Consider the following 18,548-nt stretch of genomic DNA (forward strand, 5'->3'; position numbering starts at 1 on the left):
AGGAAGGTTTTTTTTCTGCAGAATGGGGGAAGGCGGCCGGTTTCGATGCGTTTCCTTTTGTAAGATGAAACCTGTGGATTCCCGGCGGCCTCAGACCTGGATTGGGGGGTTTACTCATGCGATTAAAAGCTGCAGTGCTCCTCCAGCGGGTAAAAAACAGCGAAATGCTTGAAAATAGAAAAACTGAGCTCCATGTGTTCGTACACAGATAAGATGGAACTTTATGGGGAAGTTGTCTCGATGCAGGATGCAGCAGCACAGAAGACAAACAGTAAAACACACAGAGAGAACAGAGAACGCAACAACACGCTGACAGAGGGAAGACGTTACACAAGTCTGCTGAAATGTTAGACGGAAGCAGTTTATGGCTGGAACTGGAGTTTGGTTGATTCAGATGGATCAGGTTTCACTCACTTTGTAAACAGGAAAACAGTATTTTATATATTCAACAGAAAGCTTTATGGAAAAGTCGGACTGACGTTTTAATGTCATTTTGGATGAGCTAAAAAACTTCTCCTGTCACATTTTAATCAAAATTAAATCCTCTGCATCCACTGAACAAGGAGCAATCCTGTGAAACTTGAGGGATGATTTCTGATTCAGATGATAATAAAATATGAAAATCAAAAGCTCCTCAGGTTCTTGTCGACACAATATGAGCGTATTTTGCTGAACTAGAAGATGATGCATCCACTGAATGTGTTTTACCTGCTAACTGACCCACAGAAGTCTTTGAAATAAGCAACAGTTTGAACAAGATGTGGTCACTGGTTCTCTGCTTTTTAAAACTAATGTCTAGAAGTTGTTTGACACTGTTGATTGTGGAACAGCTTTATTGGAACCATGTTTTGAGACCTGAAGAGGTGAAACTCGAACAATAATTCCCATGAAATTCAGAAAAAACAGAAAAGCGTACCACATACCAGTGTTTCTAACTTTGTATTTCTAGACGTACCAAGTCTTCTTACTCTTGGCGAGTTTTCCTCATCCTGTGGAGTACCTCAGGGCTCTGTAATAGATCCCCACTTTATTTTCAGTCTCCTTATCCATATTTTTTCAGATTAAACACAACTAAATGCTCTCAATCAAATAACTGAAACCCACTGAGAACATAAACATCAAAAATAATCCCATTGTGTCTTAAGTTTAAACCCAGTGCCCTAAATAAAGAAGTTATCTTTAACTCCAGATTTCCTGAAAGCTACTCAGGCTTTATCTTTTTCCAGAACTGATGAATGTTTGCTCCAGCACTGTTCACACCTTGAACTCATACAGAACGCTGCAGTCCAAGTCAAACAGAGAAGATAACGTTAGCCGCATTATAGCCTCCTTACATCGGCTCTGTGTTGACTTTAAGATCTTACTTATTGCCCTGCTCCAGAGTTTATTGTTATTTTGGATATTAATCTTCACGTCGCCACTTAACCTGTCAAACCTGTGCAGCAGAAACGCTCAGTTTGCCTGTTTACGTTCTACAGACACTGATTGACAGACTTACTGATAAGAGCAGCCGCAGGCTAACTCTGCAGTACAGACTCCCAAAGATCTTTTAAAAGAGATGTGTTTGGCTGTTTTTCTAGTTTAGACCAGAGATTCAGCAGTCTGTCACTTAAACTATGATTTATTTTAAATTGAATCAGAATGAGCCTCATGTTGCATCAAACATCCTCCCTCTTTGCGTCTGCTGTAACTGACTGAGTTGTTTTGTTGTTTCTTGAGGAGCTTGTATGAGGAAGTTGTGTGGGATCGTGTGTTTAGACAGCGCTGTTAGTTTTATTTCCTTTACCTGACAGACGTCCACTTACGCTGCACACTTTCCCAGGAAATCCAGCTCTTCTCCTGCTGATGAGCTTTTGTTGCAGACGTTCACGTCGTGTTTGCTGATGTTGGAGGTTCCAGCAGAACGACGCCTCATTGAACTCCACGGTTCTCTAATGAGAGGCATTCCTGGCTTTGGAATGACTTTGTTTCAAAGACATTCAGGTTTAGTGAACTGGAAACTGCAAATTGATGTAAATATGTTTATCTGTGAGGATTGTGCATGCTGGGACCGGCTCAGGACTTCATCTGCAGGAAAACAGGTTGAGATGTTTGATGCTGGAGACCCACCGGCTCCAGTTTAAGTTCTACCAGATCAGACAGGTGGAATGTAACGACGTGAAACGCATATTTACAGAAATATCAGAGTTAAGAGCAACTTTGAGGTGAAAACCTTCCATTTGATTGTTCTACACATCACCAAATTACAACATGAAGGAATACAAACACAGTATGTTGAGTTATTGGCACTAAAACACTCATAAATCTGTTTAATTCAACATTAGACACTTTGAAGCACATTTTGAAGAGAATTCTTAACCCTCTGAACCCCAAACTTGCTATCGGACATTGAAAGTCTTGTCGTCTTTTTAAAAATTCCACCATTGCAAACGTGACTGGAGCAACAAAACTTCTTGGTTGTAACATTTGTGAGTGCAGGACATTCAGACTACAGGATCTTTGCTTGTATTCAGACAAATAATCTGCATATTTCTTCTGTTCCGCTGCTGTAGACGACGTTTAACCGACCAGAACCACATGCAGCTCGCAGATTTGAATCCCAGTAGAAGCTCAGATATCCGGAAGCTGCTGACGCTGCATCGCTGTATCGCGGTCGTCCAGAGCTTTGACCGTGGCCTCTGCAGTCGCTGCAGCTCTTTTCTAATTGTGTTAGTGTGCGTACGTGTGTGTAACGAGCAGAGCGCTATCGGGCTGATTAGGGAAGCCTCCTGCCCTCTTCACAAACACTCACCGAGCTGATAAAGCTGAGAGGGCCACAAAGAGTTTATGGGCGTCCTGGAGAGGCTGGAAGTGTTTGCTCTTTGACTCGGTAAAGGCAGCCAGAGGTGGTTATAAAACGCTGTATTACGGCGCTGATGTTTTATTCCTCGCTGTGTAGAGTCGTGCATGGAGGGAAATGGCTGCCAGGTTTACTTTAATGGCCTGTTTCTGTATGGATTTATTCAAAGCATTTTTCAGCGTCTTTAAGCCTCCTACAGAGCAAACACGTCTCTGCACAGCGTTCTGATTCTGTGGATGTTTTTGTCCACAATGATTGATGCTCTGTGCTCTGCATGTTTCTGTGTGTTTAGTTGTGATTGTGTGCTTGTCCATTATGGTTTTGTCGTTTCTAATCGGCCACCTGATCAAACAGCTGCTGGATCTCCTGCACACCAAAGGACTTTACGTGTTTTTATTTTCATTGAGAGCAGCTCGACTTCTTTAGAGTTTTATTTGAAGCTGAACGAGTTTTAACTCTGCTGACGATCAGAAGAAAATCTGAAGATAAGATAAGATTGGATGATGTTTGATTGGTCCGATCAGCAGCGAAGGGAAAAACAAAGACAGCAGTGAAAAATAAAGAAGGAAACAGTGGAAGAATTTTACAAACATGTTTTGTTGAAATCACATAATAACAAATCAAATCACAAAGAAAAATATCTTTTTAAGCATTTAGTGGTGTAGTAAATGATCAATTATATTTTTAAAGAAATACACAATAAATTTGTTTTCTGAATTCTTTTTACATAACATTAAACTATTTTAGCTGTATTTAAATAAACAGAAAATATTGTTATATTTACAGTTTTTGAAAAGAATAAATGGTGATGTTACAGAATTTATCACAGATTTCCCTTTTTTTTTATTTCTTTTTTTGCTAAATTGTGGACGATATCTAATAAAATCATAGTAAGAAGTAATAATTGACATTTAAAATATCACAAAAAATAATAAATAAATAAATAAAATACCCAAGAGGCCACAACTTTAAATAAAATCATTTTTTAAACGTGACTGTAAAATGACCCAGTTTTACTGCTGAATCCTTTATTGTAAATATTTTTAATTAATTTCATTTACAAATAGTTGGAGTTCTTTTACAGTTTCTGATTTACATAATGCTCTTTTTTTGGCCAACTTACATCTATATTTTCACTTGTGGATATTATAAATTCATCTATGAGTAGAAAACATGGATTCCTCTAAATATAGACAATAATACTGCACAGATTCTTCTTTATGTGTGGAATATTAATGAGAACACTAAATGGATACAATGTTGATCAAGCTCACATTTAATGCATTAAAGTTGCACCAGAGTGAAATGTATCAGTTTTATGATATATTTATGAGAACTATGTGCTGTAATTTAACAAATAAGTGATAATATTTTCCGTGGGTCTTTACTCTGACGAGGCTCGGAAGTTGTCCTTTTTCTCTCATTCTACTGGTGATAAATGGACCGAACAGTGCCGTAAATCTCCTCTAAACTCGACGTGTTCACCTTCAGACTGAAGGAAAATGAAAGCTGCTCTGGATGGATGGAGGATGGGTTTGTTCAGGAACACATACCGGCTCAGTGTGTTTGTTCTGTGCATGTGTGTGTCCTATTTCAGCCGACTGTTTGCCAGCTTTCTGGGATAATAGTCGCTGCGCTTTTGACCCCAACGGCGCAGCTATAGAGCAAAACCAAACACACCTGTGGGCTTTTATATGAGCTCCAGACACCGGCGAAGGAACAGGATATTGTCCAGATAGGAGGCTGGAGTGGGGTTTAAAAGCTATTAGCGCGTTTCCACTCACAATCCTATCGGTTAAGCGTCTGCAAAGAGCTTCTGAAGTGGTGGACTGCAGAGGATGAGATGTTTCACAAATACGCCATTAACGGAGATGTTTTTAACCCACATGTCATCCTGTGGGTCAAATTGACCCGTTTTAAAGTCTGAAAATGTGGGAAAAAAATATATAATTTCACTGTGAAACTTCTGATGTCCACATTTTTAACATTTTTTGGTGGAAAAAAGAAATGTCAAAAATGTTTCTTAACCCTCCTGTTGTCCTCATCCACCAAAAAATATTACTTCCTTATCTGAAAAAAATCCAAAAATTCAGAAAAAATTCCCCAAATTTCTAAAAATTGTAAAACCTTCAGGAAGAAAATTCCAATAACTGCTTAAAAGTTTCCCTTAAAATCCCCCAAATTTGGCAAGAAAATTCTTGTCAGTATTTTCAAAAATGAGTAAAAACCTCCCAAAAAAATCCTAAAAATATCTAAAATGATTCCATCAGTAAAACTTTTAATATTTTCTTTGAGAACGTTCACATAAAAATCAACCAAAATCCAGTGATTCCACACAAACTCCCAGACTGAAGCCCTCTTTGTCTTCCTGGTGTCGCCTGAATCCCCTCTCTGCTCTTTGGACCCCGGCGCTGTCACTCAGTGATGGATGGCCTCTAGCTGAAGCTATCTAATCAGCGCTAACGAGGCCCATCGCTGCTAACGAGCACTTGATGACCCGAAGAGACTCGCTGATAGAAGAGTCCCTCCAACCCAGGCCGCCTCAGAAATCCCATCTTACTGCAGGATAACTCCGTTTTTGCACCACAAACCTTGCAGAGGATAAAAATAGATGTAAAGAATGTTGTTCCTGGTTGATAAGCCGACATTAAATACAGGTTTGAATGATGAACTTTCAGGAAAGTCCCAAACCGCAGCTGAAGCAGGAATGCGTCTTCAGCACAGTTTTATTGTTTGCTTCTTGCTCCGTTCTGTTGTGCTCAGGCCTTCATTGGTTCCTAACATTCATTTCACCTCTGCTATGAAGGATGACATGTTTTTTTCTCTCTCCTGCTGTGTGCATACCAGCCCATTCAACAGAACCTTTTTTTTTTTCATTATTTTCTCTCTTCTTAGCTCCCTGTTTGGCAATAGCAGAGAAATGTCAGCGTTTGGGTGGAGCTGGATGAGTGTCGCGTTGGATTTACTCGCCTTGTTGTTCTTTGAATTCCCACTTTGCAGCTTCTCTGTCATCATGCCTTCTTAACTTTTATACCCTGTAATTATAAATGCTTTGTCTCCCGTACGTTTAGCAGAACAGCTTGTGCAACATTTAAAGACATATCTTGTTAAATAATCCCGGTTTTACTGAAAAATCACCCCGTTGGCCAACAGGGTTCAAGTTTAAAGCTGCACTAATCGATGTTTTCATGTTAAAAGCAGCTTGTTTGCAAAAAATGGTCTGGTTTGTGATTTAAAAGCATTATATTTATATCCATGAGGTGTTGAACATTAGATGAGTCATTTTACTCCTTCAAAAACAGCTTGCAAAGCAGATTATTTTTTGGGAAAATTCTGAATTTTGCCATAGCTTGTAGTGCTATAAACAAATAAAACAGGAATCTTAATAATGATTTTTCACTTGCTCTGACTGAAAATATGCAAATTAGACAATATTCAATCAGACGTCTGCTTCTTGTGACGACAAATGACATCAGTTCTAAACGAATAAAGTTCAGAAATGTGTCAGAAAGTTCAGCTGCTGATAAAAATGATGGAAAAAGTCAGACATCGTGGCTCGCTTTGAGTATCAGCAGCAATAAAACTGACGATAAAGCCGACAGATGGAGTAGCTCTTTGCTTGGTTTGTGCTTTTCCTGATAATTCCGCTGTAACCTTCCACATAAAACATGCTTTTAATCAGAGCAAACAGCCACAAAAACCCACATAGCTTCACTTTGCTGCATTCAGAGCAGAGAAAAAAACTCCATTTGCTGTTAACAAATAATGAAAAGAAAGGCAGTTTGATTATCTGAGAGCACACACATGTTCTGATAATGATAAATGTTCCTGTAAATAAAGGTGTGTCTGTTAACAGACTGAGCTGAACACACACAGCTCTGCTCTGAAACTGAGGGCAAATGTCAGGAAAAAAGGAGCATTTCTCTGTCTGCTGCGTTTCCTCACATTTTCTTACAGTTTGTGAATGAAACGTCCTCGTCATGCTGTTGAGTCAAAGTCATAAAAATCTCCTGAAATTAGACGTCTTCCAGTCATATTTCATCCACACCATTAGAAGAGCAAACCAACACCAGCATCACGGTTTTTACTGCAACAAAATTCCATCTAAAGGATAAATCTCATGTTAATTGTGAAAAAGATGATTTTATTTATTATCTCCTGCAACTATGAAGTTTAGGAGGTTGATTTTCACCAAAGCTGCTCAGATTAATTGATCAGTTTTCAACCATTAAATCAATCAGTCTCCAGCTGTTTAGTCGATAAATTTAGTCGATAGAAAAAAAAAGTCCAGATTTTCTGGTTCTGGCTTCTAAGATGCGGATATTTTCTGCCTTTTTTCTTCCATCACAGTCAACTGAATATGTTTGGTTTGTGGACAATAAAAAGACATCTGAGGATATTATTTTAGATTTTGTAGAACAGTAATGAACATTTTCACCATTTAAAAACAAAAAAAAATAAGAAAAGAATAGAACCCATTTACTACCTAAAAGCAGGAGAATCTGTATGAAATCTTGTGTTTGAAATGTTTTTATATTTTTCTTATATTTTATAATTTTTAATTTATGTAAAGCCCTGAGAATGTTTTCTTGTTTCTTTCCTCCTGGAAACTGAATATCTTTGGACTGTGGATAAAGCAAGACGTTTGGGGAGATTTGGGAAGCACTGATCAACATTTTCCAACCTTTTTATTGACCAAAAACTAATAATTAAACCAGAAATAATCAACAACAGTAACCTTCAATGAGGATATTTGCTTGTTGCAGCTGTAATTTTCAAAAGCAGAACGCATTTACCACCCAGAAGTAGAAGAACCAACCTGAAATCTTGAAAGGTTTTCTATGTCTTATATATTTCTACTTTTAATTTGTGTACGTATGCAAGGTCCAGAGAATATTGTTTCTGTCTTCCTTTAATAAATGTCTTTGGTTTGTGGACAAAACAAGATATATTGAGGATGTTAGATTACTCTTTGTTTAACCGTAATTCACATTTTTCTACCATTTTATAGACCAAAAACAGATTAATACAGAAAATATTCAACAGATTAAAGTGGGAGAGTCAAACTCGTCTTAGTTCAGGTTCCACATTCAGCCCAGTTTGATCTTTAGTGGACCGGACCAGAAAAATAACAGCATATTAACCCATAAAACTCAAAGCTTTTCCTTTGTTTTCGTGCAAAAAAGTATGTTCTTCAAATGTTCACGTTTAATGAACAAAACATCATGAACAACCTGAAATGTATTAAGAAAATAAATTCAATTTCAGCAGTAATGTGCCTCAGTTTATCATTTCCACATCACAACTCCAGATCACAGATGTCTACAAAGGAACACATTTAGTCATGATCAGAACAACAGTCAGACAAGAAAAGACAAAAAACATCGAAAAACAAGACAAAATATTACAAAAATTAGACACAAACTGACAACGAGAACAAAATGACAAAAAATTAGACAAATGACACGGAACAAAACAAAAAAGACAAAAAATTAGTACGAAAAAATGAAAGAACGACAGAAACGAGACAAAAAAACACAAGCGAGAGAAAAGTTGAGCACAAAATGACAAAAACATGAGACGAAAGTTGAACAAAAGACAAAAAACATCAAGAACGAGACAAAATAGTCCTGAGTCTGATCCTCAAAAACTAGCTTTATTTTTCAACTTTCTGGGTAAATATGGGTGGTTATAATGAAAGTTCGCCAACTCTCTTTACACCTTCAAGCTGCTGTTAAAGAGCAAAAATCTGTCATTATGAGGGAATATTCTGTATATTCCTAACGCCTCCGTCCTCTCCTTTGGCCTCTTGCAGGTGAGAAACCATACCGCTGCACGTGGGAAAGCTGCGACTGGCGTTTCGCCCGGTCAGACGAGCTGACCCGACACTACCGGAAGCACACCGGCGCCAAACCTTTCAAGTGTGTCGCCTGCAGCCGCTGCTTCTCACGCTCAGACCACCTGGCTCTGCACATGAAGCGCCACCAGAACTAACGCCTTCACACAGAAACACGCAGTACCACTCCAGCAGAGCTCCATCCACAACCAGCAGCCGTCAGAACATCACAGCAGATACTAAAGTCATCCCTAGCAGGCATCAGGAGATCATTTAGTTATGAATAACTGGGAAGCCAGTGAGGGATCGTGTAGTCGTCAGTCAGGGTTTGTGTTCAGGAAATGAATCTGACGGATGTTCTCGTGGTGCAGAAAAGCTGAAAATTTTCAATAATCTGTAGATTAGAAAGGCCTGCACATCCGTTTGGTTTCACTTCTACAATCAGAGAAAGTAGTAACTAACAGCATCAAACTTTTAGATCCTCTCAAAGTTCTCTTTTCCTGGACAAAACCGACCGTCTATCAGACCATGCAGACGTCTTACCAGCAGAGCTAATGATCTGCTAGAAACTCGGAGATGATTTTTGGCGTCTGTTGAAGTATCTCGATCTAAACCCCACGCACCAGGACTGTTCTGCTCAGACTCCTACCGTGGATTTGGGACTCCTTCTGATTTAAATCCTGGGGGGGAAAAAAACATGAACTATTTCTTTTCCTACGACTATGCTGCCAGCTTCTCCTCTATCGTCACCGTCATTTATCATTCAGAGGGATGAACTTTAAAAAACGGAGGCCGTCCTGTAAATACTTGTTAATATGTGTGTGTCTGTGTATTCGAGAATTCAACGAATGTATTGAGATTTATACTTGACAGCTCGTTTTTTTGTTTGTTTTCACTGAATGTTGATATAAGTAATATTCCACGCTGAACTTTCTCCTCCCTCCAAGAAAAAAACCCACACAATCGACAGAAACGATCAGACGCTGCATGGAAAAGTTAATCATCACCCGGTTCTGCCTGTTCCAGCGCAGGTATTACCTGTCGAGCTCAGCGACCTGCCAATGTTTGTATCCATGACATTAGTAGTTGCCATGGCGACCAGGCTCCTCTGACAACAGCCCGCAGTGCGCTTGTAGTCTCTATTCAACACTGTTATTTTATTAATCTCCTTTTATTTGTTCAACACTTCAGCTGAAGACACTCAGATGGGTGGATGGTGTTATGTAATCGGGTTTGTGCGTCTGATTGGTTTTAACGGGCGGCGTGGCGACGGCTGAATCACCGCATGGACAGCAGGTTAACGTTCACTCCTTTACATGACATAAAAGTTCAGTTGCAGCTTCTGCATTTTTTTTTTCACACAGTTTTGTACGATTGCCAGCTTTAGAAGGAGGGGAAAATGTTGCACAATACAAAAGCAAGGGCTGATTTCCTGAACTGAAAGAGAAATAATCTGCAGAAACCGTCGCCAAGGCATGGATTGAGGACAAATGCATTTACTGACTGAATATTTAAAGAGGTATTCTCCCTGGTGATGTTCTGTCTTACAGGGAGAAACACTAAACGTGGACGGAAACACAGCAGCACCTTTTCCTGCTAATTTTTAAATCTGAATCTTCTCAGGGTTAACAGGTTGGTCCTGTAACTGCATCATGGACTCTTCCAGCTTCTTCTTGGAATATCAACTTTCAATGTCTTCCGATGGAGTTTTTATAGCGATCAATAACAGGAAACTGGTTCTTCCATCATTCTGCACATTTGTACTCCCACCATTCATTTATTAATTTATTCATTCGTTCAGTCAACTGAGACTTAAACCAGCTGAGTTGAATCTATGACGTTGAGGCTTCGCTCTTAGATTTCCCTACAGACTGTTTTAATCACCGCGCTTTGCTGTAAAAATTAAAATAACTCAAGATGTGTTGCCCCAGTGGTGCATTATGGAGCATGTGTTGGTTAGCTAGAACATGTTTTGTTGCTCTTTAACCTTATTTAGCTCACTCGTTCACATTTAGCATGCTGCTTCTCCACTAGGGGGAGCTGTTTGGTTCTTATCAGACCAGTTCTACCACTGAAAGGACAGAAATCCAGCGACATCAGGACTGTAAATAGGCGAAAATGTTTTAACGCTGCCTCCTGCAGGCAAAGAAAGTCATTAAAAATATTAGGATACTTAAACCGTGGTTTTCTCTTTGTATTTTGTTTTACTTTTAATGACTAAACGAACAACGATTGAGGCTATAAATCAGCAAACAAACATTAATTTGGGATTTATGTCCTCCTTTAGGTTGTTTTTAGGCGACAGTTTTAACATTCTACAGTTTCATTTAGCAGACGCTTTTGTCCAAAGCGAGGTACAACACAAGCAACAACACATTCTATCAGCAGATGGCACAATTCAGCGATAAACTGAACAAACTGCTACTTCCTGCTTTCTGTTGTTGCATTTCTGGCCTTTAGGTGGCGCTGGTTTGACAAGAACTGCTAGTCTGACTCTTACTACTGCAGCTGGTGCTTTGTGGCGTCGGAACTGTGCGTCTTTGTTCTTTTAAAACCACAAACTCTATGAGGAAGAACTACAATATGGCGTTTCGCAATCTGGAACATTTAGACCTTCTGGAGAAGTTTTTTAAAAGTCTGGGTTTGATTTTTGACGTGGAGGTCAGAGAAATTACGATGCATTGATTGGCCCTCGTCTCTCCAATACGTGGAAACACATCCTGTTATTTCAACACTACGACAAAGTTTAGTCCCAAGGAAGCGAGTTCTCGTGTCTCTCCAGGAGGGAGTGCCGACCACCCACTGTGTACATAACTAGTTTCAACAGAAGACTGTAAATATCTCTTTAGTTTTATTTCCTATTATAATATTATTGTTTTATTTTCCTTTTTTAACTAATGGGCTTTTAGATCGGTTGTAATTTTGTTTTGATACTTTGTGTGTAAGAAAATTATCAGATTGTTTATGTACAAATTAAGAACAACGGTTTATTTTTTTGTTTTCTGTTTGTGCGGCAATGATGCTGCAATGAAATAAAAATATTCATAAAATAATACTGGATTGCTGCCTACGCATTTCTTTTTTGTCTCAGATTTGGAAATTGTAAAAGAAATGTTAGAAATTAATTACTGCTAAGCTCAAACTGTGATTTCCGGGTCTCTACTTGGGTTAAATGGTGAGCTCTTTGACGTAAAGATGTCCGACTGAACCAGTCTTACAAATTTAAGGTTTGGTGTGTCAATTATGACACTAAATCTAAAAATATATAGTCGCTACAGTTAGATTAGTTGATATTTTGCCTACAAAAGTCATTATCCAGACATCTGACCAGTAATCAAATGTTTTTTTTGTCACCATTGTTTATACTGAACCAAATGAACCAAACTAAGCTGCTATAGTTAGGATATACATTTACATAAATCTGTAAAGACCTTGTGTATCTCAGCAGTCTTACGTTTCTAGTGACTCCTACAACTTCTACCTTTCAGTGCTTTGTCACAAAAACATTCATGCATTTTAGATTTATTACAGTTCTTCTGGAAACATGACCAGATCTACCCGGTCAAAAATAGACATGCATCAATACTAATACTGGGTTAAATGTTTTTTGTCCAGTTTCACCTCAACTCTTTGAAACCATCCACAAACTTCTGGTTGTCTCTTTGACCACTCCTTCAAGACCCAACCTTCTCTCTGAGAAGGTTTTCCTGAATGTACAGCAGAACATTTTCCAGAACATGGAGGTGATCCTCCTCCTTCATTATTTAATTTACGTTGTTTAAAGCATCAGTTCCACTTTTTATTGAAACAGCCCCAGAGGTATGATACTGCCACCACCATGCTTGATGGTAGTTTTGGTGTTCTTGGGGTTAAAGGCCTATTTGGTTAAACGTCCTTTGGCCTTTCACCTCAGCTAGGCATGGGTATACGTCCACAAGTTTCTGGTTGTATCTTTGATCCTCCTGATCTCCAGTTAAACTAAATTTGTTGGTTTCCAGACTTGTTTCTTCATCACAGTCCACAGGTTTTTGATGGGGTTTAAGTCAGGACACTGGGGAGACAAGTCTACAATCTGAATTCCAGCCTTATTTAAGGATTTCCTCACTATTTTGAGTGCATGTTTTGGCTCATCGTCTAGTTGGAACACCCACCTGTGTCCAAGATCCAACCTACTGGTTGATGATTTTAGGGTTTCTTGAAGAATATGGAGGTAATCATCCTCCTTTAGTATTCCATGTACTTTGTTTATAGCACTTGTTCCACTTTTCACTAAAACTGCTGGAATCAGTGAAGCAGATCATCTTTGTCACTAAAACACAATCATGCATTTTGGTTCTTTTCACCTCAGCTTTTGGTGGCCGTCCACAAGTTTCTGGTTGTATCTTTGATCGTCCTCTTGACAGAATCACTCCAGTTACACTGAAATTGTTGGTTTTCTGACACAAACTTGTTCCTTCATCACATTCCACAAGTTTTTGATTTGGTTTAAGTCAGGATGTTGGGGAGACAGATCTAAAATCTGAATTCCAGCCTGATTTAAGGATGTCCTCACTCTTTTTAATGCATATTAGGTTTTCTTGAAGAATGTGGAGTTAATCCTCATCCTTCATTATTTCATTTACTTTGTTTAAAGAACTTGTTCCACTTTTTACTAAAACGAGCCCAGAGCATGATACTGCCACCGCCATGCCTGATTGTAGGTTTGGTGTTCTTGGGGTTGAAGGCCCCACCTTCTCTCCTCCAGACATATTTCTGTTCATTGTGGCCAAATGGCTGAGTTTTTGTTCCATCTGACCTCAAAACTTTCCTCTAGAAGGTATTTTCTTTGTCCGTGTGATAAACATCAAATCTCCGTGGGGCTTTAAGGTTCTTCTAGAGGAAGAACTTCCTTCTTCGTGGAGCCTCTCAGCTCATGCTGATGTAAAACCCTGTGGACACTGACAGCTGTGTTCCAGCAGTTTCTAATCCATTACAGAGCTGCTTTTTGGTGATTTTTGGTTGACTCTTGACCATCCTGACCAATCATCTCTCAATGGACGATGATATTTTTGTTTTCTTCCTGATCATAGCAGTAACTTCAAACTTACAAATAATTGCTTGTACAGATGGTTTTGGGATCTGAAGCTGCTTTAAATGGCTCCAGGTGACTTTCCTGCCTTGTTAAAGTCATTGATTTGCTTTTTCAAATATTTGCTGAGCTCGTCAGACTTTCCCATTGTCGTGCTCATGGCTGAGTCTAACGAGTGGATCTAACGGTTCTGTTTAAACTGCCTCAGAGGAGTCAGCAGCTGTAGTCAACAGTAATCACTGAGGAGAAGTTAAGGGCTCATGCCACTAAGGAAATTTGATTAACACAAGTGTCTGCATAAGATCATTTAAGTTGCTGTGTATATTTTTGACCCAGCCGATTTTGTCACTTTACCAGAAAACATGTAATAAATCTATAAAAGAATCAAAACACATGAATGTTTTTAGTGACACATGCATGGGTTTCATAGACTACCATGACAGTGTTTACATGTAAACTTCTGTTAATGACTAAAATAAATGTAGACTTTCAAAGATCTGATCTTGTTGTTGAAGTGAGTTTTTCATGACATCAATAACATCCTATCAAAGAGGAAACAAGGAAGCTTTTAACATGAACAGTGAGGAAGAAGAGTTAATTATTTCCCCGTATCGACTCCTCTGCTCCATTATGCTGGGGTGTAGATGTCTGTTTGTTGTTGCGTGATGTGTCAGATGAAAGCTAACGCTGCCGGCGCTGCGTGACACAAAAGAACCTGCTGTTCTGACAGAAAAAAATTCAACAATTAGGCAGGAATAAGTCGGAGTATGAAGGTATAAAGGCCAGAGGGTGGAGTCGCTGTTGTGTTTCGCTGGCAGGGAAAGTAATCGTTATGTTTGTGCCAAAATGCTTTGAGTCGGGAGTCGCAGAGATTTACCTCATCATCAGCGACAACGCCCTGAATGTTCTCTGGGTGTTTGTCTCCTCATAATCTGTTTACATTTCCAATCAGTGAGAAATGTGCTCGACGTGAATGCCTGAGAATCCGTGTGCACTTTGTTTTAATGTCAGACTCAATTAAAATGTATTCCTGTACTGTAGCTCCATGTGGGCCTTTTCTCAGGCAGTATTTGAACTCCTTAACCCTGCTAAACCTCAGTGATCCGTGCATCGTTGCATACAGACTAGACCAGGCATTGCTTAAGATCCCACAGTTCTTCTGTTTACCACAAACTGTGTGCTAAGACTTTTCCTTTTGATGTGATGGTGCAGTACTGAGCTTAGTCTTCAGTATTTGTGACTTTCTGGCTTCATTTCTGCATATTTTATGGCTGAACAAGACAACTTGAGATGCATTTCATTATTTCTAGCAGACATTTTCATATTTCGTTGAACCACATGACCCGACTCTTCCTTTAGCACCAACAGCAGGTGCAGTGTGTACATTCCTGCTGCTATTTTTAGTTTTTTTGCATATTTTGAAGATGACCAGATGCTCCCAGGGACCGAGGCATGTTCCCTGCGGCCACCCTGATGACTCACCTGTTTATCTGCTTTTACATTTGCTGCTCAGGAACATTTTTCTTTGGCTTGGCCGTACCAAACATTCACCCGAGGGCCTGGCGAAGCCGGCTGCTCCTCTCTGCAGCTCATTCCACAGCCGCAGCAGTAAAACTCCTGTTAAAACTTGTCCGAATGATTCCGCCGTGATGCCTGCAATCCTCTCTGAGAAGTTAAACCTCTCTCAGGGGAACCGAAGAACACGGAGGATCAGGTTTGGATTGTGTCATTTAACAGTGGAGGTGAAGCTATAATTGCATTTTTAACCCCCGTTAAATGACCCACGTTTGTTGTAGATGGATGGGGTTGTCTGTATGGGATTTCTTCTCAGTAAGTGGAGCTTTAATCAGCTCTGTGCTTGGTAGATATATCCCCACAACAAATAAATAAACTCAATTGTGAATTAAACATTAGAAAACAATGTTTGGGATCGATAAAATAAAATATTCCAGCAGGTTGTTACTTCTAACAAAACTAAACTAAATTGAGCCAGGGAAATGATCTGCTCTACTTCAATCAAAAGGGTTTTTTTGAGAAAACTATTTATTTAATTGTTGCTCCAGTTTAACCTCCTCCTCCAGTTTTAGCCTCTAATCAGTGAGTTAAAGCACCTGTGTGGCTCTTCAACGTGTTCACCAAGCAGCTGTTAATCAAACCGCTGATTCTTCTGCAAGAACAGGATGGGATGTGATGAGCACACCGCGTTCTGCAAGAGGAAAAGCCACAGAAGACGGAGATAAGTCCTCGTCTGGCTGGTTTCAGCTGAATAGGAGTGTTCTGACCCTCGTTAAAGGCACCTGGTCTGACTGACAGTCGCTGTTTTTTTTCCATAACTGAAGTCAAATATCTCCGCTTTAGTCACACTGAAGCTCGCTGTTTTAGTTTCATCTACATTCTGTGGATTTTTACAAAGTGGTTTGTTCATAAATCAACCATAATCTGATTTATACAACATTTAACTCCTAAGAACTTGGTGAAATGAAATGTTTTACTCCAAGCTGGGAGTATTTTCTGACTCATGGAGCGACTGGAAAGAGATCCAGAGTTCCCTGAAGCTTTGAGTTTAGCGGCTGGTTTTATCCAGCAACCAGATTTCTGTTCTGAAATTATATTAATTGTATTATAATGCCTTATTTGCGTGTTTAAGCTTAAAGTGTCAGAACACTTGTAATGCTAAATGAACTGACTCAAAGCCAGGAATCAACGAGCTGCTTTTCCTGATGATGTTTATGACTTAAATTACTTTTATATTGTTTAACTGTAATGATTCCTTTTGAATTTCTGGGAGATTTCTTTTCATATTCTGGGTTTTTGGTTCCAAAATGTCTTCCTAATAATTCCCAAAAGATTATACCAGACTTAGTTTAAGACAACAGGAGTGCTTTTCCTTTGAGACGAAGGTTTAACAGTAGAAATTTAAATTACTTTAAGAAGTGGAAATGTGGAGACGGCCTTCAATTACATCCCAGTTTTGATTATTCTAAAGGATGCAGTGAGAACTAGATGAGCCCTCAGTAGAGGGCAGAACCACGCCCTCTGCTGGCGAAAACCCTTCCTTCCTATACAACTGATGCAATATGTATCAATTTTGATCATCGTACGTATCTCGCTTCCTACTTGATCTGCTGACCTGTAACTCCACAACTGAGCAGGGGACCTTAGACTGATCTTCAGTGCCAAGTTTGATTATCCTGACTTCAGCGGTTGCAGAGATATCGGACCGGACATAGCCACATACATACTTAACCAGCCAGATACCGCACCGAATGCAGTAACCCCGCCGACGTACCCGTTGGGCGTGGTTAAATATCAGGTCAGCTGAAGTAAAAAGCTTCATTTTTAGATAAAAAGTAAAACAGTTCTCGTATTTTCCTGTGATTGATACTGAATTTTTCAGTTTACTGTAGTAAATAAAGTGTTTTTTTAAAATAACAGAGTCACTAAATGTCTTCCCACCTGTATGTCTTATTATTATTATATCACAGAATGATGAGCTGTTTTGTGCATTTAACAAAGGTAGATTATCACACGTTATTATGTGATTCAACGTCATGTTTAGAAGCTAAATCATAAATAATTCACTGTCAGTCTGAACCAAGACATTCAGAAATGAATGACTTGTTTCAGACAAAGCCAACAAACATCACCTGACGTGTTTTTGGATGAAATTCTTTCTGTTGCTTCATCAGGCAAGACTTTTTGTTGGATAGAGTCCCGCTGACATCTTTAAGCAACTGGAACAAGATCACAGATGTTCCAGTCAGAGTTCGTTTGAGGTGAAGATCCTTTCGATTGCAGAACGCCACGTGACCTCCGTCAGCGTGGAGGGACCGGTGTCAAACAGCCATTTACTGCTTTCCTACAGAGCAGCAGTCAGGCCGTGCCCAGGTGACTTTAGAGGAGATGGAAGGAGGAAAAGCTGCCAACAAAGCTGTCAAAACAACCCTGAGCGTCTGCAGACTGTGAGCTGTCACTGAGACATGCAGGGATCAGAGGCATTGTTCACTCGGATCTACGGTTTCTAACGAAGAGCTGCTTCGAACAAATCCATCATCCGACAGAGTTTATTCTATTATTGTAGAAAAACGAAGAGTTTTACAGGAGAGTTATTAACCTGTTGTGTTTTAGCTGCACAGTCTGCAAGAAAACAACCACAAATGCATTCTTTCTGGCACTTAATTAGCCATCTGTAAGTTTGTCTTGGTGATAGGTTGGATATATACATCACACAGCCGGGTGGAAAGTGAATTTCCAACGGACAAAACCAAAATATTTCTTGAGAAGAACACTGGAAGAACAGAAAACCCCATCTATTCTGTTAAAGGACTGGGATGTCTTGTTAAATTGTGCATAAATGGGTGTGACAGTAGACCTGAACGTGCACAAAAATACACTTTTCTCACTGTACCGGTAGAGGAACAATCCTCCATCTGCTCCCACAGCAGATCTGTTGAGCTGCAGTGCTGCTTTCTGCCAGTAGAGGGCAGATCAACGCCTACAGGACTGATGCCACCAGTGTGAAGACTTAATTTGAGAGTAAATACTGGTTTAAGTTGCAAATAACTGATTGATTTCACTTCAGATCATACTTTAGGTGCAGAATTCATCTTCGTGCATGAACTCTGAACATGCATACAGCGAGAATTCATGCAAAAGTCGTTGTATAACACCAAAAAACATGCAAGTTATGAAAAAATTTGGAAAAAAAGACAAGAAAAATGGAGCCTTTCTGAAGTTCTAAAGTGCTGGATTCCAGCCCAACAGTCTGAACAACAACCCTGCTTCTAATTCCTCTCTTTGCATCT

General features: G+C 39.4%; 1 protein-coding gene across 1 annotated transcript in view; it reads left to right on the forward strand.

The window, feature by feature from the left end:
* klf5l (Kruppel-like factor 5 like) overlaps positions 1-11,730 on the forward strand; it is a 29,174-nt gene extending 17,444 nt beyond the window's left edge. Inside the window, exon 4 of the mRNA XM_022205746.2 lies at positions 8,655-11,730. Coding sequence (XP_022061438.1) covers positions 8,655-8,833 — 179 coding nt within the window. The 3' untranslated portion in view covers positions 8,834-11,730. The remainder of the gene's footprint in view (positions 1-8,654) is intronic.
* Positions 11,731-18,548: the final 6,818 nt, after the last annotated feature.

Source organism: Acanthochromis polyacanthus, chromosome 17 (genome assembly GCF_021347895.1).
Source record: "Acanthochromis polyacanthus isolate Apoly-LR-REF ecotype Palm Island chromosome 17, KAUST_Apoly_ChrSc, whole genome shotgun sequence".
Taxonomy (NCBI): Eukaryota; Metazoa; Chordata; class Actinopteri; family Pomacentridae; genus Acanthochromis; species Acanthochromis polyacanthus.